This window comes from Salvelinus fontinalis, chromosome 5 (assembly GCF_029448725.1).
Source record: "Salvelinus fontinalis isolate EN_2023a chromosome 5, ASM2944872v1, whole genome shotgun sequence".
NCBI lineage: Eukaryota > Metazoa > Chordata > Actinopteri > Salmoniformes > Salmonidae > Salvelinus > Salvelinus fontinalis.
The window spans coordinates 25,250,524-25,275,375 of NC_074669.1; the positions used below are offsets into that span (position 1 = coordinate 25,250,524).

The following is a 24,852-nucleotide window of genomic DNA, read 5'->3' on the forward strand; positions in this document are numbered from 1 at the left end:
ATCATACTAATTTCAGGGTCCCGGATTTACGTTTACTATGTTACGTCTAGTCTATGACCAGTCTGTGCATACACATCATGTGGAGAGGCAGTGTCATGAAGATATATTTTGTGGCAAAGAAAAAAGGGGATTTGTGTATCGAGTAAGGTAGGTAAGGATGTGAATCTGGGAAATTCAAAAAGTGTTTAATGCTCCCACCTTTATTATATCATTCAAAGTCATATAAACATCTATTTTCATTACGATAAACATGTCTGGTTTTCCAGCACAAATTACTCATATTTTACAACAATGTAAGAACAGTATAATTCTATAATAAAATATCAAATCCAACTTCTAATCTCTTTGTCATTAGCTGCGTTTTTCTCAATATTAAGTGCAACTTTTCTTAAATCAGCACAAACAAATACAGTTGGTCTTAAGCCTCACTGTGTCTTACAGTGGAGAAGGTCAGGTCAGAACCATCCCTCTCAGAGATCTCACTATGCTGTGTGGCCATAATGGTTTCTGGGGTAACGCTCTGATACTGACGAGCTGTGCCGAATGGTTTAGCAGCCAATAACCCCATATAGTTCTTCTCTCCCTCATCTCCCTGTGTCTTGGAAGTACGTCCAAATCCATCTATGGCTCTCCACCTCTGTTGTCCCCTGCTCCTCCATCCAGAACCAGCTGCCTCTTCTCCCTCTGGGAAAGGTGGTGGTGTTCCTGGGGCAGCAGGTGGAGCCAGGTGGGGCTGAATGTCTACAACTAGACGCCTCCTATGGCGGGGGATTTGGAGTGGAGACTCTATAGGCCTCGCCTCATCAGTGGAAGTGGAGAAAAAGGGTGATGTTTTTGGCAAAGACAGTTTGGGAGAGGGATTGGTTTCTTCCTTAAAGCCTCTGTCCTTTCTGCTAATGGTACGCTCTAGTATGGGACTGCTGTAGTGTGCTCTGGCTCTCCTGCCCACCTCATCTGTGCTGCTGTCTGAGTTGATATTGAGAGCACTCCTTTGAGAGAAAGAAACATTCATGTTTGTAGAACTGTCCTTTGTGTCCCACCTTTGTGTCTCTGACAGTGCCTTCAGACCACCAAGCCCTGGCCTTTCCCACCTGTCCTCTGCTCCAGTCTTCCTCTCCACCTCATCTGTGGTACTAGCTGAGTTGTAAAGGCTGATATTGAGAGCTCTTCTTGGGGCAAAGGAGACATTAATAGGCGTGTCCCCAGGACTGAGCGAGAAATCTGTGACATCTCTCCCTGGTTTCTTTGTGTGTTCTGTAAGCTCATCTCCATTCTCACTGCTAGCAGAGGATGATTCGGCAAGTGTAGCATCCTGAGAGGGCTGGATATTCTGATGCCTCTGGAGTCCAGGGATGTAGAGTGGAACTGGTGGCTCCTCAGTTCTCGCCCTGTCTGAGGAGGTGGAGTAAAATATTGATGTTTTGGGAGCAGGCTTGGCATCTTCCTGAAAACCTCTATCATTTGTGGTGGTTATACTCTCATACTTTGACTCTGATGATTGATTTTGAAAACTCTCCTTGGAGAAGCCGATATTGAGAGCTTTCCTTGGAACAAAAGAGACATTAATGGGTGTGTCTCTAGGACTGAGAGATGGATACTTATATGGGACCTTAGCTTTCTCCTCTTCTCTTTTTTGGTTCATTGTAGTCTCATCTTCACTCTCACTGCTGGAAGAGGGTGATTCAGAGTTATGTGATGTTCGTAGGGAAGCAGGTGGAGTTTCCTGATGAGGCTGAATGTCCACATGTCTCCTGAAAGTAGGGATATAGAGTGGAACAATATACTCTTCATCCCTTGTCCCATCTGAGGGAATTGAAGATTTGGGAAGGGGCTCCTTTGTACTGATGGCAATCTGGGAGGTTAGACCCATGCCAGTCAAACTTGGCTCTGATTGATACTGAAAACCCTCCTTGGAGAAGCCAATATTGAGCGCTTTCCTTGGTGCAAAAGAGACATCAATGTCTGCGGGAATGAAAGATGAATCTGTGACATGAGATTTCTCTTCCCTTTTTTGATTCATTGTCGTCTCATCCTCACTTTCACTGTTTGAAGAGGATGAACCAGCATGTGGGCGTGACCCTGGGGCAGCAGGTGGAGTTTCCTGAGTGGCCTGAATATCTAAACGTCTCCGGAGCCTGTGCATATCTAGTGGAGTCTCTCTAGTCCTTGTCCCTTCTGGGAATCGATTTTGGGGAAGCGGCTCCTTTGGGGTGATATCACTCTGAAAGGAGAGATCCAAGCCAGGCGACCTTGTCTCAGGCTCTTGTTGATATTGAAAACCCTCCTTGGAGAAGCTGATATTGAGAGCTTTCCTTGGGGCTATAGAGACATTAATGTCTCCAAGACTGAGAAATGGATCCTTGTGTGTGACATCTGGGACCTCTCTGTCAAGTTCCTTACTCTCACTTCCAGAAGAGGATGAACCAGAGGGTGGTGGTGTTTGTGGGGCAGCAGGTGGCGTCTCCTGAGGAGGCTGAATGTCCACATGTCTCTTAAAACTGGGGATATAGAGTGGAACTAGAGACTCTTCATCCCTTGTCCCATCTGAGGGAATTGAAGATTTGGGAAAGGGCTCCTTTGTACTGATGGTAATCTGGGAGGTTAGACCCATGCCAGTCAAACTTGGCTCTGATTGATATTGAAAACCCTCCTTGGAGAAGCCAATATTGAGAGATTTCCTTGGTGCAAAAGAGACATCAATGTCTGCGGGAATGAAAGATGAATCTGGGACCTTGGATTTCTCTTCTCTTTTTTGATTCATTGTCGTCTCATCCTCACTTTCACTGTTTGAAGAGGATGAACCAGCATGTGGGCGTGACCCTGGGGCAGCAGGTGGAGTTTCCTGAGTGGCCTGAATATCTAAACGTCTCCGGAGCCTGTGCATATCTAGTGGAGTCTCTCTAGTCCTTGTCCCTTCTGGGAATCGATTTTGGGGAAGTGGCTCCTTTGGGGTGATATCACTCTGAGAGGAGAGATCCAAGCCAGGCGACCTTGTCTCAGGCTCTTGTTGATATTGAAAACCCTCCTTGGAGAAGCTGATATTGAGAGCTTTCCTTGGAGCAAAAGAGACATCAATGTCTACGGGATTGAAAGATGAATCTGGGACCTTAGCTTTCTCTTCTCTTGTTTGATTCATTGTAGTCTCATCCTCACTTTCACTTCTAGAAGAGGATGAACCAGAGGGTGGTGGTGTTCGTGGTGGAGCAGGTGGAGTGTCCTGAGAAGGCTGAATATCCAGACGTCTCCGGAGGTTGGGGATATAGAATGGAGCTGGAGACTCTCCAGCCCTTGTCCCATCTGAGGGCAATGAAGGCTCTTTTGGGGTGATGGCACTCTGGAAAGAAAGACCCAAGCCAGTCAACCTTTTTTCAGGCTCTGGTTGATATTGAAAACCTTGCTTGGAGAAGTCGATATTGAGAGCTTTCCTTGGAGCCAAAGAGACATTAATGTCTCCAAGACTGAGAGATGAATTCTTCTGTGAGACATCTGGGACCTCTCTGTCAAGTTTCACTGAGTTATCTGTAGTCTCATCTTCACTCTCACTGCTGGAAGAGGATTCAGAGGGTGGTGGTGTTTTTGTGGGAGCAGGTGAAGCTTCCTGAGGCTGAATATCTAAACGCTTACTGAGTCTGGGGATGTAGACTGAAACTGGTGGGTCTTCAACCCTTGCCACGTCTGAGGGCAATGAAGGTTGGGGAAGGGACCCCTTTGTGCTGATGGCACTCTGGGTGGTTAGATCCAAGCCAGTCGACCTTGTCTCAGGCTCTTGTTGATATTGAAAACCATCCTTAGAGAAGCCAATATTGAGAGCTTTCCTTGAGGCCAAAGATACATTAATGTCTCCAAGACTGAGAGATGGACCTTTGTGTGTGACAGCTGGGACTTGAGCTTCATCCTCCTCTTCCTCGTCGCTATCCTTGTTCACTGTGTACTTTGTGGGTTCATCACTACTATCACTGGACAAATCAGAGTGCTCTGAAAACAAATGGGAGCGTTGAACTTCCTGTCTCAGTTCACTCACATGAAATCCATCCTCATCTGGAGAGGGACTGACTGGGTCCTTATAGTGCTGCTTGTCCAAACTGACATCATATTTGAGATAGGGGTTCGCTGCAGCAGGGTCTGTTGTGCTATCATGTGTAAGCAGTGCATCCTGGACAATCTCCTTCTCCTTCACTACCTCCGTCTCTGGGTTCACAGTGTACTCTGTAGGTTCATTCCCACTGTCACTTGAGTTGCTGGAGCTGGACTTATCATTCTCCCTCCAGTCTTTCACAAGTGTTTCTTTATTCAGCGTTTGTTCATACTCTTTTCTCAACTGATCGGCAAAAGCAGAACCTGAAAGATCTTGACTACTGGACCGTGCCGATGCACCTTGGATGGAATCAGGGAACTCAAAGCTCTCTCCGCTGTCATTCCACAGCTCAGGATCCATGGGGTTGGGATCTGCCATGTTTGATTTCCTATTAGCCAATCCAGGGATCTCACCCACTCTGCCAATGTTGATCTGTAGAACATCAACTGGTTTAACTGTAGGGAAATCTGAACTCCGCTCAAAGGAGTTGTCTTCCTTCTGGGGGGATTGAGGCTCCCAGGAATTATTCCGGGTCTTGCGCTCCTCCAATCTCTGAGCCAAATTGTCTTTGGGCCAGTCCATATCCTGATCCCTATCTGGACTCTCCTGGTCAGAGTGTGAAGACACAGACGAGCTTCGACACCGCTGCAACTCATCTGGGTCAGGGATGGATTCAAACTCCATGCCGTGGGTATGGACTGGGTAAGCGCCCCTTTGTGGTTCACTCAGAGAGATATCAGAGAGGTCTCCACTGTGAGTGTCTGTCTCTGGGTTGTCATGTCGGAAGCTTCCTGAGCTGACAGAGCCCCGTGCACTAGGCTTCTCCCCCTCAGGTGGGTGATAGACCTCAAGGGAGGGGTGTGAGGCACCCCTCTCCTGAACATTCTCATATGTTGCATCATATTCCCCATCGAGGTTGTCCTGCATGCCATTGACCACAGTATCATAGTATGGAATGCTATTCTGATCCCTTAGTTCTGAAGGATGTCCACTAAATGTCACTCTCCTCTCCCTGTGTGTCCCTAGTTCCTCTCGCTCATCCTCATCTGAATAGGCCTTGTTGTCGTAGGGGGCCTGCCCAGCAGAGGAGACCGATTGTGGTGGGGAGGCGCTTTGCGTGGTATGGTTACAGCAGCTACAGCACCTCCTCCAGAGAGCGTCCAGGAGAGGTCTGGTCAGAGCACCAATTACAAATGCTACCAGGAAGGTGATGAACACAGACAGGCAGACAGCCAGGACCAAGTCAGACTGTGTTCTCTGGGTAGCCCTGTGGAGATCTAGAGAGTTCAGGTCTGTCTCCTGACCTTCCCCCTGGATGCTGCCGAACTCTGGGTTAATCTGTAGCCGCTCCCTGTGTAAACTCCTCGTGTCTCTGGTTTTCCTCTGTGTCTTGTGAACGCGCAGGTTGAATACAGACACAGACTCCTCGTCTGTCCCATAGACGCACACGTACAGTCCTGCGTCTCGCTCTGTGATGTCACTGATCAGCAGGCCTGCCTGGCTCCCAGGAACTTGTCCATTGGGCGTCCACCATGTTGAATCTAGAACAAATACATAAACAGTGGGAGACTATTATAAAGCCAAGTGATTACAATTCACATGGTTGTTAGCTATATACTCAACACACACAAACAAAGAAATGAAAGGTCCAATGTATCTGTTTTTATTTCTGGATAACAATTAAGTACCTTACTGTGATTGTTTTCAATTAAAATGGTCAAAAAGAAACAAAAATAGCTTCTTAGCTCTAATTTTGCTAAGACTGTCTGGTAGTGGTCTGAGTGGGGAGCGGAAAACTGAAAAGTAGCTGTTATTGACAGAGAGGTTTGGAACTCTTTTTTGTTGGTCTATTAACTAATTTACCGCCTGGTGATGTCACTAGGCAGGCCAAAACTCCATCCCACCTGAAATTTCAGAAGGCCTTTTCAAACAGCTCGTACACTAAAAGAGCATTATCATCATTTTCACACTATTATTCCAACCTCATAGTGTGGAAATATATATAAAACACAGGGAAATCACATTTTTGACTAGACTTGGCCTTTAACTGTTGGTGTAATGCAGGGCCCTGCCCCCTCTCTGGATGCATATTTTGGTTTTTGCCTAACACTACACAGATGATTCAAATAACCAACTCATCATCAAGCTTTGATTATTTGAATCAGCTGTGTAGTGCTAGGGCAAAAACCAAAACATGCACCGGGGGGGGGGGGGCAGTACCGAGTTTGGGAGACCGTGGTGTAATGTATCAGAAGTGAAAGAAGTGTGTTACCTTGCTTTGGAGAGCCACAGGGCAGCAGGATCTCTGTCCCTTTATCCACTGTCACATCCTGGTGGAGCCCCGCCCTGTTTTCAGCAGTAGAGCAGGTGAGGTCACTGTCCTCCAGGTGTAGCAGGTCTCTACCTGCGTGGGTGGAGGGGGATGAACACACCACCCCCCTCCAGGTCTGCTGCAGGGCCCTGTCCCTGTCGTAGGCCATCTTCCTCCTCAAGCTCCGCAGGCTGCAGTCACACCTCCACCTGTTCCCACTCACCTCCACCAGGACATTCAGTTTACGCAGCGACAGGTAGGCTGATGGAGTGATCGTGGTCAACAGGTTGAAGCTCAGATCCAGGACCTTGAAGGATGACATTATGAACATGAATATCAAAAATCTGGTCAGGTGGGAAGAAAAGGACAACAAAATGGCTGTTATGATGTTGTAGTTTTCATGTGTATAGTTACCCTGAGCTCTGGCATGTCCCTCAGGGCCTGTGGGTGGAGGCTGGAGATGCGGTTGTGCTGCAGGTGGATCTCTCTCAGAAGGGGGCACCTGCTCAGGTCTCCAGGTCGTAGGTCAGAGATCCTGTTGTGGGAGAGCTGCAGCACCTGTAGGAACTCACTGCCTCCCAGGCCTGAAGGACAAAGCACAAACACAGTCCTAACATTAGAGCAACATTGGTGTAATTACACAGATGACTGGGGCGGCCCCATGTTTGTCCTCAGTGTAAATGCACAGAGGATAGTAATTGTAAGGTGTGAGTCCTCTGCTCACCTTTGTACTGTTCTATACATGGGCAGCAGTCCGACAATCCTCTCAGAGCTTTACAAGCAGCCGACCAACCTGAGATGAATGAATACCTGCCCTTACAGCTCCCTATACCTGACAGGTCTAACAGTATTTGAGTGATTGACAATAACATGGTAGAATACTTGTAATTGTTTTGTTTTTAACTACGCTAAACATTCCATCCCGGGATCAGTTGTGGAAAAAGTAACCAATTGTCATACTTGAGTAAAAGTAAAGATGCCTTTATAGAAAATGACTCAAGTAAAAATTAAAGGCACCCGGTAAAATACTACTTGAGTAAAAGTCTAAAAGTATTTGGTGGTAACACTTTACTTGACACCTAGCGTCATAACATGTTATGATACCATCATAACCATGTCATAATATGTCAGAACAACTGACATAACTTGTCATAACCTGTTATGACACATATATTTAGACCTGTTGTGACATATATTGCGTGATTTTATTGCTGGTTATGACACCTACAAAATAGTGTAAAAACCCACAAAACCTACCATGGTAGTTATTTTATGGCTGGTTATGACACCTACATAAGAGTGTCAAAATCCACAAAACCTACCACACAAGGCAAAAGATTCCATTACATCATAGCCTGTGTCAACAGTATGTTTATGTTGTGTGTATATATGTATATATATACATATATATATAATTTAATTTTTTTTATTGACCATGTTAAATTATAATTGTAATTGCGCACACATTGATGTCAGACATGCACCTACTCCAATGCTCTGTTGCTGATGACTGGGATGAATGCAGGAGAAGATTTCAGGAGCAGGACAAGACACCCTCTTTTTGACTGATGACTAATACAAGGGCATGTACATGAAAGGCCTGTCTGGCTTATATGATTATGAAGCTCATAATGCTTCGCAACAGTGTCATAAAGTGTATTTCCTTAGTCCAAGTTAAGTAACACAGGATGGTCATAATGCTTCATGACAGTGTCATAAAGTGTATTTCCTTAGTCCAAGTTAAGTAACACAGGATGGTCATTATGCTTCATGACAGTGTCATAAAGTGTATTTTCTACAAGCTATTTAAAATATGATCTAAAAAAACATGACTAAAGAATTCATTACACCAACAACAAAGGATTTAAGAAACAAACTTTCAAACAAAAGGAAACTTCTTGGCAGGGGAAAAACGAATTTGAATAAATGTGGGTTTTGACACTCTTATGTACTATGTGTCATAACCAGACATAAAATAATGCAATGCATGTCACAGCAGGTGTAAATGTATGGGTCATGACAGTGTTATGACCATATTATGACAAGTTATGTCAGCTGTTATAAGCATGTCATATTGTGTTATGACACTGGGTGTCAAGTAAAGTGTTACCCAAAAATATATTTAAGAATCAAAAGTAAGAGTATAAATAATTTCCAATTGCTTACATTAAGCAAACCAAACGGCACAAGGTTCTAGTGTTGTATTTATTTACGGATAGCCAGGAGCACACTCCAACACTCAGACATAATTTACAAACAAAACATTTGTGTTTAGTGAGTCTGCCAGTTCAGAGGCAGTAGGGATGACCAGGGATGTTCTCTTGATAAGTGTGTGAATCGGACCATTTTCCTGTCCTGCTAAGCATTCAAAATGTAACAAGTACTTTTGGGTGTCAGGATAAATGTATGGGGTAAAAAGTACATTATTGTCATACTTGAATGTAGTGAAGTAAAAGTAAAAATTGTCCAAATATCAATACTAAAGTACAGATACTCCAAAAACGACCTAAGTATTTTTTACTTAAGTGCTTTACACCACTGCCTGGGACAACAAACAAATCACTGGGGTTGGGTAGAAATATGTGTACTGTTATGACTGATTAAAGCCAAGGATTTTCTATTGACAGCAATTATTTCACACTATGATTTTCAGTCTCCCCAGTCTCCTCTTTTCTCTAGGGTGAGACTGCTGAGCTGAAGTGAGACATTGTGGGCCTGGGCTTCATTAGAGGAGCACTAGGAGACTGAGTAGAATATCAAGCAGCATAGAGAGGCCTCTGTCTGTCTCACAGAGCTCACATAGCAACTGCCCACAGTCCTCACAAACCTCAAACTAGGAGAAAACACTCACAGTCACCAGTGAATACATATAAAACTGATGGAATGTTGACAAAGAGAGATTAAAAACTACTGTAAAATGATGATTGAGGCGTGGCCCTCTTTTAAAACACAATCATTGCACTTTTACACCCTCTTATGAGCCATTGGAATGTCAGTAAACAGCCTCCAAGGTTAGCTGAAGATTGTGCAATGGTTTGTCAAGTTATTTTTGTGATTGGCAGGGCTGGTTTAATCATTTTCTTATAGAGCAAAGTCCTAATTATTAAGGATAATCATTCATAGGCGTATGGGTGTGAATGTGTGTGTGTGAGCATGTGTGCTTATTTACTGTATGTGTGTTAGGCAAAGTCACATTTTCATGATTAGTGTAACTACATGTATAGTACAGTGAAGCAATTCCTTATGTATTTGTGTGTGTGTGAGAGAGACTCACCTTCAGGAATCATCTCTAGCTGGTTCCTCTCAGCAGAGAGCAGCTGCAGAGTTGGGGCCCAGGACACACATCTCCCTCGGCTATGTGAGAAGGGGATTTTCCAATGTTTACCCCTCCAGGTCCTCCGCACACACAGAGACAGGTGAGTGATGCTGTTGTGTCCAAGCCATAGACTCTTAAGCCCCCAACTTGGCCATGAGGGGGTAACGGACTTCAGGAGGTTGTGAGAAAGATCTAGTTCAGTGACAGTGGATGGAACATGTTGTTGGGCCTGGGAAAGGCCAGCGAAGGAACAGTTTAGAAGACCTTTCTGACAAAGGCAGGACTCCGGACAAGCAGGGGGAACGGGAGAACACTGGAGCCCCTGGATGAGGAGGAGCAGCACTGCAGCACAGAACATCCACTGAGACACGGCCATCACAAACAGCCCTGTGCCTATATAGGTAAAACAAGAGAGAATAACTAAAGTTAGCGAAATGTGAGTTTCAACATGAAAGACAATATCTGAACACATACCGTATTAAATATGAATCTAATACATCTTACACATACAAAAACACCCAAATGGAATCAAAACACACACATTACTCTCAATGTAGAAATCAAACTGCAATATTGGCACACGTCATAAACAAAAATCTAAATTAATACGTTAAAAAGATTCTAACTCACCCTTCCGTGTCCGCATTGTATACAACCGAAGCGAACTTGTGACTCTCACTCTCTCCCCACCCAGCGCACCGGCAAAGGTAGCATATTATTTTACTTTGTCTCCTGTAGTTTCAGATCAAAGTCTGCAGTGTGTACTGCCATGTTGAGTCAGACATGCACATACACAAAAATTACATAAGCATTTCACAGATTCCCTCAATCATTCACATGACATGGTTAATGTCTTACCAGGATGTTATTACCCTCTCCTTCATAGGTAACTGTGCTGCCAGGAATCCTCATAACAAGGACAACTAAGCCCAGCTTGGATTTATTATTGATTGATAAATCACTGGATCGGAACTGAATTAAGCTAAAAAAGAAATCTTGGTTATTTAGCCCCTTTACAGTGTGAAATGTAGTAAACATAGAATGTAATACACACTAAATTAATTGTGGCATAACACCTCCAAGTGGACATTGTGGGATAGGGCACAAAAAGGGTGGTTTTAAACATGAAAATAAAACTGCAAATTGACAAAAGACAACAGGGCCTTTCAAACACAGCACAACCCTTTATTAAACAAACATGGAAGTTAAATAATGGACATTTTCCAAAAGCTCATTCTCAAGGTTCCAGTGGAAAACAATGAATACATACATAAAGGCATGGAGTCCATATTGCTGCTTGAGATGATGACCACATTGTTACCGTAGCAACACTTTAATATACACTCCAGTTAGAACAAAGTAAATACACATCACACTTGTAGCACTGCCACTCATGTTATGTTGCACAAAATGTCACTCAAATTATTTGTTTCAAACCAATGTTATCAAAATGTATAATTGAAACAAACACAAAAGTCTCATGAATACCACCCCCAAAAAACAACAACAAAAAACAGCTGACTGCATTAATCTGTAGTATATCTTATAATTGTCCTGTTTCTGAGCATTAGGCAGTATGATATTATAGACACATGAAAATGTATTCCATTTGGCACCGTAACTAAAGACACTCCAATCTCTTCCCTTGTGAAGACACAGAGACAATGTTTGGCACATACAGGATAAGAAGGAAGATGTACAGGACATTCCAAAAGTATTCAGACCACTTAACTTATTCCACATTTTTTTACGTTACAGCCTTATTCTAAAATGGATTAAATCGTTTCCCCCCCCCCATCAATCTACACACAATACCCCATAATGTCAAAGCAAAAACAGGTTTTTAGACATTTTTCAAAATGTATTAAAACATTTTATTTTTTATTTTAAATATCACATTTACATAGGTAGTAAGACCCTTTACTCAGTACTTTGTTGAAGCACCTTTGGCAGCGATTACAGCCTCGAATATTCTTGGGTATGACCCTACAAGCTTGGCACACCTGTATTTGGGGAGTTTGTCCCATTCTTCTCTGCAGATCCTCTCAAGCTCTGTCAGGTCTCTCCAGAGATGTTCAATCGGGTTCAAATCTGGGCTCTGGCTGGGCCACTCAAGGACATTCAGAGACTTATCCCGAAGCCACTCCTGCGTTGTCTTGGCTATGTACTTAGGGTCGTTGTCCTGTTGGAAGGTGAACCTTCGCCCCAGTCTGAGGTCCTGAGTGCTCTGTAGCAGGTTTTCAAGAAGGATCTCTCTGTACTTTGCTCCGTTCATGCGTCCCTCGATCCTAACTAATCTCCCAGTCCCTGACGCTGAAAAACATCACCACAGCATGATGCTACCACCACCATGCTTCACAGTAGGGATGGTACCAAGTTTCCTCCAGACGTGACGCTTGGCATTCAGGCCAAAGAGTTCAATCTAGGTTTCATCAGACCAGAGCATTTTGTTTCTCATAGTCTGAGAGTCCTTTAGGTGCCTTCTGGCAAACTCCAAACGGGCTGTCATGTGCCTTTTACTGAAGAGTGGCCTCCGTCTGGTCACTCTACCATAAAGGCCTGATTGGTGGAGTGCTGCAGAGGTGGTTGTCCATCTGGAAGGTTCTCTCATCTCCACAGAGGAACTCTAGAACTCTGTCAGAGAGACCACCGGGTTCTTGGTCACCTCCCTGACCAAGGCCCTTCTCCCCCGAATGCTCAGTTTGACCAGGTGGCCAGCTCTAGGAAGAGTCTTGATGGATCCAAACTTCTTCAATTTAAGAATTATGGAGGCCACTGTGTTCTTGGGGACCTTCAATGCTGCAGACATTTTTTGGAACCCTTCCCCAGATCTGTGCCTCGACACAATCCTGTCTCGGAGCTCTACGGACAATTCCTTCGACATCATGGCTCGGTTTATGCTCTGAAATGCCCTGTCAACTGTGGGACCTTATATAGACAGGTGTGTGCCTTTCCAAATCATGTCCAGTCAATTGAATTTACCACAGATGGACTCCAATCAAGTTGTAGAAACATCTCAAGAAGAGGATTTTTCCTGAGCTCAATTTCGAGTCTGGGTCTGAATACTTATGTAAAATAAGGTATTTCTGTTTTTTTATTTTAATTGGCTGTAACGTAACATAATGTTTAATAATTTTCGAATGCACTGTAGATAGCAATGTAGAGAGCACTAAAAGTAATCTCATAAAGCCCAGATTATCTCCTGAAATCAGTAATACTGGACAGCTAAAATTATGTTTCCTATTTTAAGTGTTAACCCTTGCACATATCCCACTAACTCCAACTCATAACTCCTTAACTAACCATAATCAAAACATAAATATAGTGGCCACTAAGTGATCAGTGGCTGATGCCTAATACAGGGTGACTTGTACTTGTACTTGAGTCACACACAGCTGCCAGTGGAAATATACATAAACAAATCATTATCAATATAAATACCCAGAACACTGGTAATAATACTGGACTGCTTGGTAGAGTGCTGTGTCTGTTGTTACTTCATATAGTGAGCTGCTCTAAGTCTAAACAAAACAAAATGATAATACTGTATGTAGCTCTTATCTTTGGCCAAGTGGATATGCAGACAAACAAAAAGGCCACCATAAAAAAGAGAGTGTTTCTGGGTGTTACATTTTGAATGTGTATGCAGTATGCACTGCACATTGTTCTAGAGTATTTCAACACTGGTTGGCCATACTTGACCATCTGTTAATTGTAGGACAAGATGGATGGTGTATCATCAGTTTGTCTTCCAGTCTCTTTAGTGGGCCGTTCCACAGGGGTTGTCTGAGGTCTGGCAGCCCATGTTCTGATACTTCACCTGGACACGGAACAGAGTGCCGTCTGCACACATACACAGCTTGTACCTCAACAGACCTTCGTCGAAATACACGTTGGCCCCCACTGAGGAGTTTGGCATGCGACTGACGCTCACCATCACCGACCCGTTCAGAACAATACTGTTCTCCTGCAAAGGGAAAAAACTTATTAACCATAACTTTTAAGGGAATACAATACACTATAGACCAGGGTTCCCCAACCCTCTCCTCACCTCTAAACTGGCACACCTGATTCAATTAGTAAACTAATCATCAAGCCTTTGACTAATTGAATCAGGTGTGCCAGTTTAGGGCTAAAAGAAAAATGTGAAAATTCTGGGGGGCCTGAGGAGAGGGCCTGATAAACATGTAGACCTAATTGGGTAAGGGGTAACACTCACAGCTCTGAGCTCGATGTCCCCTCCCATCCTGAACTCCACCGTCTTGCCCATGATAAAGACCCCCTCATTGCCGCGGATGATGGCCTTGCTGTCCGCTTTGATGGACAAGTCAGAGGAAGCGTTGCTGGTGATCTGAAAGCAGAGAGAGTATTCAGAGATCTACCACTTTTTTCTGGGATTTAAAAAAAAATACTAATCAACGACAGGAATGGATACTAGAATTTATTTTATCTACAGGAACACTATTTGTGGTGCTACATGTTTTATTAGATGGCTTCTGTTGGCCTGGAATATACCCTTTCTGTGGAGGCTTTCTTCACACTGAGTACTTTGACTCCTTTGGGCAGGTGGAATTCGTGGTTTTCAAAGTCTGTGCTGAAGAAGGTGTTCTGAGTGCGGGGGTCAGTGAAGGATATGCCTATGTCACTGGTGATAGACGTCTTCTCTTTCTCAACACTGAGCTTAGTGGAGCCCTGCTGAAACACCACCTGGAACACAAATACAAAAACCATATACATGTAAGAGCATACAGTCTGATTAATGTATTCATATCTGGGTCAGACTGGGGAAGTGTGTGTGTATTTACTGGTTATACCAATGTATTTGTGTGTTCTGAATCTATTCTCTGTGTGTGTGTGTGTGTGTTGGTGTTTGTGTGTGTTGCCTAAGTGGGTGTGTGTTGCCTAAGTGAGTGTATTTTTCCTAAGCGAATGTGTTTTGCCTGAGTTCACCGGGTTGTTGTTGCCGGTGATAACCAGGTCCTGGTCCTTCCTGCCCCCCACAGTGCTCTTGTGTAGTGGGTGGACCACGCCCATGTCTGCCTTCTGCTTGAAGCGCAGCAGCCCACTCTCATGGAACTCTATACTGTCACAACCACTGGGCCCGATGCGGATCACTGTCCATATCACTAGAGTGATCTGAGAGACGGGACAAATGTCAGAGATTCATATATATTGATTTGATTTGTCATAATCAGAACTAGTTATAAACATATCCATAACTAACATTCTGATGATACCATGCATGCTACTAGCCTGTGTTAAAAAGTTAATTCAGATAAATAAGGATGATTACATTATGCAGAGGATGCTTTGTGTGTCATTGGGCACTCACAATGAGGTTGATGAGTGCCAGCAAGAAGAGCAGGACTATGATGCAGACAGCCATGTTGCCCTTGCGTCCTCTCAGGCCTGTCTTGTGCAGGCGCTCCTCCTCAATGGGCACATAGCCTGCCTTAAAGTTGCTGTTGTGCTCCTTGTTGGTGGTCCGCCGTTCCATGGCCTTCTCCCTCATAGACCTCTTCACAGGCCCATTAGAACTCTCCTTCAACACACAGAACAGCAGCAATGTCAAGGCTCAGTAGGCTCACCCCACTTTAACATGCTATACTGCTGTGACATCTACAAACAACACTTTCTGGGTGGTCCCCATCAATCAAAGCATAGACTTCACTGTACACCTACCTACCTCTCTGTGTGAGATTAAACATTAAGACTTCTATACATTGTAACTACCACATGTTATTTTGTTTCACTCTGCAGTCTAGTTGACCTAGTAGTTGATAAAATGTAACAACCCAATTGACAGCAGATTTAACTGCCATATGCAGTTACAATGTAACAAATATACTGTATCTCTGAGTACAGAGAAACAGAACCACATATTGAAACCACCACATTCTATTTTATTAGACTTTATGCAGGCGTCGCTGGATAGACAGGTTGCTTCTGAGGAATGTGCGCAATTAAACACCCGGGTCTCTCTGTCTGTAGGTAATGACTAAAAATAAAGTACACGTATATTCCATGTAACAAATATGAATAGTACAGGTCCATATTCAACTCTGATGAAAATATAACTTCATGATATGGGGTATTACAATCAGTTTAAACTTTCCAATGCCGTGGAAAAACTGCGGCAATCAAGCCGTTATTTCGAGCTATGTCTATCATAAAAAGCGTAACAGTAGTACAGGGCTTGGAAGCGTGATAGCGTACTATGGATATTCCGCATACGCTTTACAACGCCCGACCGAATACCGTAATTCCTTTCAAATGAGTTCGTAGTGCATATAGATGCCTACATCTAAACCACCGACGTTTGGAAAGCAAAACGGGAAGGCAAAATGTAGAAAAACAATAATGTCTTAATGGAAACAGACCTGCTCAGACGCCATGTTCACCCTCCCCCTCTTCCAAAGCGTTTGACAGCTCCGGAGCCCGGAAAGACAGTGGACTAGACCAATTCATTCAAATGAATAAAATAATATATATCTGGCCAGTTTTAATACTTGTGAGGGTAATTCATTATTATATTAGCAGGTGGAATTGGAAGCCTTTTTATCAAATTGTTCATAGCTGGATCACTGTAGGCTACAGTCCATGTTATCACAGATGGTTCTTTCCTGGCTAAACCAGCCAATGGGAAAGGCCCGCAACAGGATTCCAAAATAAGAAAGTCTATATAAAGCCTGTCCATTCATATTTTCTTCCAGGCAGGGCTTCCGAATAGTCTACAGTCCACAGACAATTAGCATCAGTTTATCCTTAAGTGATGTTTATTTCAATTAATGAAGGTTTTATCAGAGATGATGACACAACTTGATAATGTATGGATGCCAGTGCCACAGCCCCTAAAACACCACCAGACCGACACTTTTGCTAAAGCGTGGCTTTCGGTGTTAGTGGAACATTTTAGTAAATGAACTGGGACACTGTATTCTTCTTAGAACTACATTCGTGTCCCACTTCAATCAATAAGACTGTAGAATTTGTAGAAACTTGTAGATAACATACTGTTTTCAGAATTTTGTGACAATAAACTTTTACTAAACCTTCCCCATGCCCTTGGAAAATGTATTGGGGGACATTCCAAGCTCTTGGGAGTCTGCACAGCTTTAACTTGATCCTGGAACACCTCTACTATCCCCCAAATTCCCCTTTCATAATTAATGTAGCCTCTTTCTATAGTCTCTTTCTTCCATGTGCTTCCTTTATTTCCTTTCTTACCCTTGTTTGTTATTTTCCCTCTAATTCCTTCCACCCTCATCCTATGCTGTTTATTTGCTTTATAGTGTATAAAATCGATTCAGAGATGCTATGAACAACTAAAACAACACATTTCAATGTATTTTATCATATCTAATGCCAGAAATATATTTAAATTAATTAACCATACTTTTTTAAAGATTCATCAAACACCAATCAGGGGAAGTGGGACAATACTATAAACCTGGTTTTCATAAAATATAATGACTGTTTACATTAATAGTTATTATATTTTAAAACACTACCAATAACACAACAAGCTAAATTGTTTATAATTAATTATAATTGACTGAATTATACCTCTGTCATTCATTCATATGTACGCCGGTTTTTCATGAGTTTCACACTACGATGATGTCACACTAACCAAAACCATTTTTTTCAAGCACAGAACACATTCAGCAGCAAACCAAATAACATTTATTTTGATTGGGTTACAAAATTACTATAGTACAGTAGGCCTACCTTAAAATATAAACGTACCACTAGACCTATAACCGATTTGTCCAACTAATACTGACGTCATCCGAAATTAAATGGGCCTCTGAAAAAAAGTTGTGTTTCACATCTTCCACATATGACATTAATGGCAGGCGACACTCAACGCCCACGTGTGTGTAACAGTATGACATTACAATGGTCTCGTTTACAGCACAGACAGCCTACTTCACTTGTGCGCCTACATCATAAAGGAAGAACCGGTAGAAGACGCTTACGGTCTATACATTTCTCACAGAAATAACCAGACTATTACTGAAAACAATGCAAGTGGCTTTAGCAAACATTCTCAATCTGTATATGAGTAAAATGAGTAAAAAGCGTTGCCACAACTGAGATGGTACTTGGCACCCGTTGTAACGAAGGTGGACAAAACGTCAAGGGCAAGAATTTCTAAGGCGGGTATAAAAAGGGAGCGCGCGTCTGTCACGGGCGCTCTCGCCCCAGATTAAATCCCACGGTTGTCCAAGAGCATTTTGAACCTTTCAAGATTAGGGAGAGCAGACATGGCCGACTCGCTAAGGAGGCTGGTGAACACATCTTCCTTCAGCGTTCTACAGGACAAACTTGAGTCCTGGTACAAGGACTACCATGTAAGTCATCAATAATTTATTTCTGCCCTAAATCTGTTGGCCGAAAAGTGGCCTAACCAACAATAAAGGTAGGCGACACATGATTATTGCAATCATTCGATCCATGTAATAGTTTAGGCTATTGTCTAAATTAGTCTTGGCTATAATAAATGTGATATTGGTGTGGAAATCAATAGCATATTTAATGAATCACTGTTTGATTCAGCAAATACGTTCTTCCCTTGAGAACTTGATTCCTCTATAGAATTTCTGTCCACCCATCTAAAATAATTTGATTAGCCTACTTGATTATGCCACTCATGACCAGATAGTGAAATATATTTGGAATCATTATTTGTTATGTATTTTTTTTTTTTTTTACAATGTATCACATTGACAATGAATTGGAACGTTTTTGAAACAATGTAACGTTAGAGGCTAAAGGAATTCAATTGTTTCGATTAAATAGATTTTCTGGCGAAGTTTGGTTGCTATAGACGCTAGTCGTCATGGCGACCGTGAAACCATTGCTGACTGAAAGCTAGTGGCTCGAGCACGCCCCCGTGAGCATTTTGGTGTGAACCTGAAACGCTTGTCCTGATAGAACCCATGCATTATCACACAGAGATACTCCAGAGACCAACCAGTGCATTTGCCCGGAAGTCACAGATAATTTATTTTAAAAGTAGATATAGTATATCCCTCAATTCATTATGATCAATACAGATATTCACTAGTGATCCATGTGAATGATGTGAATGATCCATGTGAATGTTTGTTTTTTAAATGTCCTCCATTGTTGACCCCACAATTGAGATTACATTACATCTTTAAAATGTATGTCCCTTTTGTGATGGTACATAATTCTCATACAGTGTCTGTCACCTTCCTAGGTCATCTCCTGTGATCAGAATCTGAACAGGTGCTGTGAATTGGTAGAGCTCACCTCCAAGATACAGGGTCAACTCTTCACCATCCTCAACTTCACTGCTAGAGAGGGTATGTGTCCAAGCTTCTCACAACTCCCCTCTTTTTTGCCTTACCCAAACAATTCTCTAATAATGTCTCCTTTTCCTTTGAGTCAGGTGGTCACTATGCAGGAGTGGATGTACTCAAATCACGCCTGCTGCCTTGGTTGGGGACCTGTTTCTCCATGGCAACCTCCTCTGTAACCAACGACACCAGCCTCAACCTCATCCAGGTGAAATAATATGTTCTGTTATTTATGGTTCTAGCTACTGTACATTCATTAAGTTATTCTATTCTATTATGCTGTCCTGTCACATAGTGTAAATAAGACAGTGATAATCAAGGTTAAATGAGGAGTGTTGTCATGCAGGAGTCTGTGGAGAAGGAGAGGAAAATCAGGGAGCTGTCTGCCTCCCATGAGAACGACATGCAGAAGATGGAGACTCAGCTGTGCTCCACTCACCTACAGCTGGACTCTGTCAAACAGGAGTAAGTCTGCACTAAACATACAACAAATGATTCATCTATACAATAGACCTACTCATTTTCTATCCAACCAAATCAGTCTGCCCCAGGTTACGTTAGTATGGCTAACTTTCTGGTCTCTGTTTTATTCACCTACTGGTATGTTGAATGCGTTTACAGACTGGCGGATGCTCATCTGCAACTGGACAACACAAAAAACATGTCAGCCACAACTCTGCTGGCCACCGAGGATGAGATACTACAGCTGAAAGCAGAGTGAGGGAAACATACTGTAATACAATATTGTACAAGTTTCATTTGAGTATTATTTGTCCTCTTTGGCTTATTGATGTGTATGTTCTGAGGTTATTATGGTGTGTATCTGTGTGTGTCAGGTTGCGTGTGGCCCGTGACCAGGTGGAGACCTATAAGAGGAAGCTGGATGTTCTGGATGACTATGAGAGACAGGTGCGTCTGCTGAGGGATGAGGTGTCTTTCCTCACAGCAGAGAAGAGCATGCTGCAGGAGAGGTGAGCAGGACACGCACACACACACGCACACGCACACGCACACGCACACGCACACGCACACACACACACACAGGGCCGTAGCTACAAATGAGGACACAGAGGGTCAGACCGTGGTCATTTAAAAATAAAATAATAACATTTGTTTTAGGAATTCAGTCACTTACTGTTGAGAATTAGAATAGTAGAATACACAAGGTCAGTAATTTTTTTAGATTGGTAAATTAGTCTAGTTAGTCTAGCCAGCTATCTAAACATGTAGTAGTCATGGCCGACTTCCCGACGGGCACGCAGGGTACGTGCCCAGGAGACCTCCAGGGGGCCCTTATTGATTTTGTTAGTCACTCACTCAGATATCATATTAACATGGCATAAGTCAACCATCCCTCCCCTCTTCCTTTCTATCTGTCTCAGGTTGGTGAGGAGTTGTTCCCCCAGCCCCCTGGCCAGACAGAGCCGCCCCTCCAGCCCTCTGAAGAGTGAGTCTCCCACCCGGGCCCAGCTCACCAATTCGTCCCGCCACGCCAGGCTGGTGTCCCGCTTCAGTGACTTGTACGCTGTGGAGCGCCTGGAGGCCCAGAGTCTGCTCCGACGCTACATAGACGACCTGGAGATGGTCCAGAGAATCATCTTCATTGCCACTGTGGTATGACATCTGGAAACCCTGTACATTATGGAATAACACTACATACAGTACAACCTGTGATGATTAGCTGGGATTCACAATGTATTGGAGATGATCATCCTAGCACATGTAACCACCTGACCTTGTTTTCATCCAATTTGATATGTCAGATCTGAGGTTCTGGTTTCTCTGTAAATCTCCTATACTATACAGTATCTCTAATCCCTTTGTCTGAGTGTGTGTGTGTGTGTGTGTGTGTGTGTGTGTGTGTGTGTGTGTGTGTGTGTGTGTGTGTGTGTGTGTGTGTGTGTGTGTGTGTGTGTGTGTGTGTGTGTGTGTGTGTGTGTGTGTGTGTGTGTGTGTGTGTGTGTGTGTGTGTGTGTGTGTGTGTGTGTGTGTGTGTGTGTGTGCGTGTTTGTGTGTGTGTGTGGTGTGTATGTTTGTCAGGAGGCCTTCCAGGCAGCCAAGCTGGCCTACCGTCAATTCAAGCTGCGAGTGAAGAAGACCCTGTCACCCTCCCACCTGGGGCCAGAGACCCTGGAGGACTCGGTGGTGGACTATATCGTCAGGAACCTGGACCTCTACGACGTGCAGGCCAGTGTTAATGTATGGCCTACACTTTTCTCTCTTACTGACATGTCTGACATGTTACAAAAACCTGTAGATTCCAGTCACCTTTACATTACAATTTCAAGAGTCTCACACACTGTAGTTCATTGAGTGTTTGTTAATAGGAGATGTGTGTCAGAGTGTATTGTGATGTGTTTCCCTCTCCCAGGACGTGATCAACGCCATGAATGTAAACCCACGGATCTCCTTCCCCCCAGAGGTGAACTTTGCCCTGATCAACAGCTTCATCCGGGAGACATGCAGAGTGGCTTTCGCCATGCAGACACTGGACCCTCCTCTGGACCTGGCTTTCACCAGCGGTGGAGAACTCTACAGCGACAACAAGTCAGTCTGCATCCATTGACTTCATGAAACAAGATGTTAGATGTACAATTCCTAATCCTACCACTAGATGTCACCTTGGTCATGTATATACATCTCCTCCCTCTTCTCTCTGTCTCTCTCTGTCTCTCTCGCCCTCTCTCTCGCTCTCTACCAGGTATCGTCGTAGCTATGACTCTGAGTTTACTGCTCCTCTGGTGGCTTACCATGTGTGGCCAGCACTGGTGGAGGGGGACGGTGTCATAGTGAAGGGAGAGGCAGTCACCAGGAGAGGAGCTCTGGTACTGATGCACCTTCAGTCCCTACTGTAGAAGCATAGGCTTTGCTTGAGCAATTACTGCATGATCACAATATAAAATGCAGAATGATTCATGTGGTGTTTCTCTGCTGTCTTCCAGTGGAGGAGCAGAAGCAGGAGCTGCAGTCCTGTTCGCTCTGGCAGCCCCACACGCACTCTCGTAAGTTACTACGACGACTGAGACCTAACACGTTAAAATAATGTCACAAATATCAAGAAACTCTTTGGAAAGATGTGTCAGCCCAGGGTTTTTATGATGCAAGAAAATATTCAGGGAAGTTGCAGTTGGGAAAGCACACTAGATGAAAGCTGTGCATGTGTGATTTAGTGTTAAGACTTTTCTTTTGCCACCAAAATACATCCATGCATACCCTGAGCCCTTGGGGTAAGTACAACAACAAAACAGCAACTCCTAGATGTTGTATTAGTGGGAGAGAGTAACTTAATCTCAAATCCAAAGGTGCAAGAAATGCTCTGTGTGACAGACTTTCTCTCTTTCTCAGGGTTTTAGTCGCAGCAGAAGCCCCTCTCCCGGACGTCTCTCCGCCAGTCGCCTGTAAACCCTAACTGACCACTGAGTTACAAAAGGAAAACAAAATTCTACACATTGATTTCATGTTTGCAACAAAGACAGATTTTTAGCTTGAATGGACTGGATCCTGTCGTTATTTGTCAGTTGTGATGACTTGATGTTAAGTAGTTAGACTCCGTGTCAATATGGACATTGGTCCAGGGTTTACAGTATTCTGGAGAGAAGTTCCATGTTACCATTACAGTATCCAGAGACTCTGGCAGCTGGTCCTTTCAGATCAATCCTTTCAGGGTGCTGTAGCAGCACGTGACAAGGCTATGTATGTGTGTGTGTGTGTGTGTGTGTGTGTGTGTGTGTGTGTGTGTGTGTGTGTGTGTGTGTGTGTGTGTGTGTGTGGGGGTGTGTGTGGGGGTGTGTGTGGGTGTGTGTGTGGGTGTGTGTGTGTGTGTGTGGGTGTGTGGGTGTGTGGGTGTGTGGGTGTGTGTGTGTGTGTGTGTGGGTGTGTGGGTGTGGGTGTGTGCGTGTGGGTGTGTGCGTGTGTGTTTAATCTATGCTCATTATCTTAGTAATTCTTAATTGTGCACTATGCAAAACCAGGAGGATTGTGTGGTTGACCATAATGTAACTTTTTAAGGACATTTAGACCTGCACAGTATCATTTTCTGAGACTGTTGTAGTTTAGGTTTTATCTTTAACCTCAAACCTTGATAGACCCTGGGTTATAAGGAATATAATGAATACATTTTAATGTAATTTTAATGTAAGTCTTAACCTGCTTATATGTTGGTAGATTTTCTTTTGTAAGACACATGGTGCTAAAGTTCAGTCAGAACTGTTCAACTCCACAAAAAACTAGAGAGATTGATTTTGCTGAGAATAATGATTAAGCATACAGTTTGTAAAGTAATCTGTTCCAGTCTGTTTCTTTGTTTTGGTGTTGTGATATTAGCTAGATGTGTGGTTTGGATGGATTTGGAGCAATAGAAGGGATTTAAAGTGATACAGAACATATTCTGTAACTTCAAATGGTTGACTTGAGAAAATATGCCTTTTTTGTTAGTCCTAGTGAAGTTGCTTACTATCTACTGTACGCACAAGATCCAAAAGCAACCATATACCATATTTAGGATAATTGTTAGGCTGTAATCAATGAAATGTGGAACTATTTTTCACTATTTTTAACGTTGTGTCTTTGGCAGCTGAAATCATTATACAGTCTAATCTTTCATTTAGCATTTAACAGTGTGTTAGTGTTGTGTATGCAAAACGTTGTGATAAACAACAAAACACTTGGACTTAAATATATATCATGTAATTGAGCTGTTCTTGTTACAGAATACAAAAAACAACATTATTTACCAACAGATTGTGCCTTTTTATAGATTAAATAAATAAATCAGAAAAAAGGTTACTATCAATTTCTTGTGATAACGAATACTAATTTAATTATTGTCTTCCTTACCCTCATCCACTGTCAGTCATTTTTTCCTACAGTCCTTACCCTCATCCACTGTCAGTAATTTTTTCCTGCAGTCCTTACCCTCATCCTGTCAGTACTTTTTTCCTGCAGTCCTTACCCTCATCCACTGTCAGTACTTTTTTCCTGCAGTCCTTACCCTCATCAACTGTCAGTAATTTTTTCCTGCAGTCCTTACCCTCATCCACTGTCAGTAATTTTTTCCTGCAGTCCTTACCCTCATCCACTGTCAGTAATTTATTCCTGCAGTCCTTACCCTCATCCACTGTCAGTAATTTTTTCCTGCAGTCCTTACCCTCATCCACTGTCAGTAATTTTTTCCTGCAGTCCTTACCCTTATCCACTGTCAGTAATTTTTTCCTGCAGTCCTTACCCTTATCCACTATCAGTAATTTTTTCCTGCAGTCCTTACCCTCATCCACTGTCAGTACTTTTTTCCTGCAGTCCTTACCCTCATCAACTGTCAGTAATTTTTTCCTGCAGTCCTTACCCTCATCAACTGTCAGTAATTTTTTCCTGCAGTCCTTACCCTCATCAACTGTCAGTAATTTTTTCCTGCAGTCCTTACCCTCATCCACTGTCAGTAATTTATTCCTGCAGTCCTTACCCTCATCCACTGTCAGTAATTTTTTCCTGCAGTCCTTACCCTCATCCACTGTCAGTAATTTTTTCCTGCAGTCCTTACCCTCATCCACTGTCAGTAATTTTTTCCTGCAGTCCTTACCCTTATCCACTGTCAGTAATTTTTTCCTGCAGTCCTTACCCTTATCCACTGTCAGTAATTTTTTCCTGCAGTCCTTACCCTTATCCACTGTCAGTAATTTTTTCCTGCAGTCCTTACCCTCATCCACTGTCAGTAATCTTTTCCTGCAGTCCTTACCCTTATCCACTGTCAGTAATTTTTTCCTGCAGTCCATACCCTCATCCACTGTCAGTAATTTTTTCCTGCAGTCCTTACCCTCATCCACTG

General features: G+C 43.2%; 3 protein-coding genes across 3 annotated transcripts; 1 reads left to right on the forward strand and 2 right to left on the reverse strand.

Annotated features, from left to right (window-relative positions):
- Positions 1–179: 179 nt before the first annotated feature.
- On the reverse strand, positions 180–10,681 carry LOC129855380 (uncharacterized). The gene is made up of 5 exons (XM_055922992.1): positions 10,333–10,681; positions 9,661–10,095; positions 6,801–6,970; positions 6,348–6,693; positions 180–5,616 (listed from the first exon to the last, which is right to left on the reverse strand). Exons 1-5 carry the CDS (start codon positions 10,346–10,348, stop codon positions 419–421), a joined length of 6,165 nt encoding a protein of 2,054 aa, XP_055778967.1. The 5' UTR covers positions 10,349–10,681; the 3' UTR covers positions 180–418.
- Positions 10,682–10,866: 185 nt separating this feature from the next.
- Positions 10,867–16,176, reverse strand: LOC129855381 (beta-sarcoglycan-like). Its single transcript, XM_055922993.1, has 6 exons — positions 16,083–16,176; positions 15,035–15,244; positions 14,653–14,838; positions 14,218–14,409; positions 13,922–14,053; positions 10,867–13,669 (listed from the first exon to the last, which is right to left on the reverse strand). Exons 1-6 carry the CDS (start codon positions 16,095–16,097, stop codon positions 13,463–13,465), a joined length of 942 nt encoding a protein of 313 aa, XP_055778968.1. The 5' UTR covers positions 16,098–16,176; the 3' UTR covers positions 10,867–13,462.
- Positions 16,177–17,602: 1,426 nt separating this feature from the next.
- On the forward strand, positions 17,603–22,804 carry spata18 (spermatogenesis associated 18). The gene is made up of 12 exons (XM_055922999.1): positions 17,603–18,059; positions 18,932–19,037; positions 19,124–19,239; positions 19,378–19,496; positions 19,653–19,748; positions 19,868–20,002; positions 20,414–20,645; positions 21,072–21,230; positions 21,403–21,578; positions 21,733–21,856; positions 21,974–22,033; positions 22,377–22,804. Exons 1-12 carry the CDS (start codon positions 17,973–17,975, stop codon positions 22,431–22,433), a joined length of 1,467 nt encoding a protein of 488 aa, XP_055778974.1. The 5' UTR covers positions 17,603–17,972; the 3' UTR covers positions 22,434–22,804.
- Positions 22,805–24,852: the final 2,048 nt, after the last annotated feature.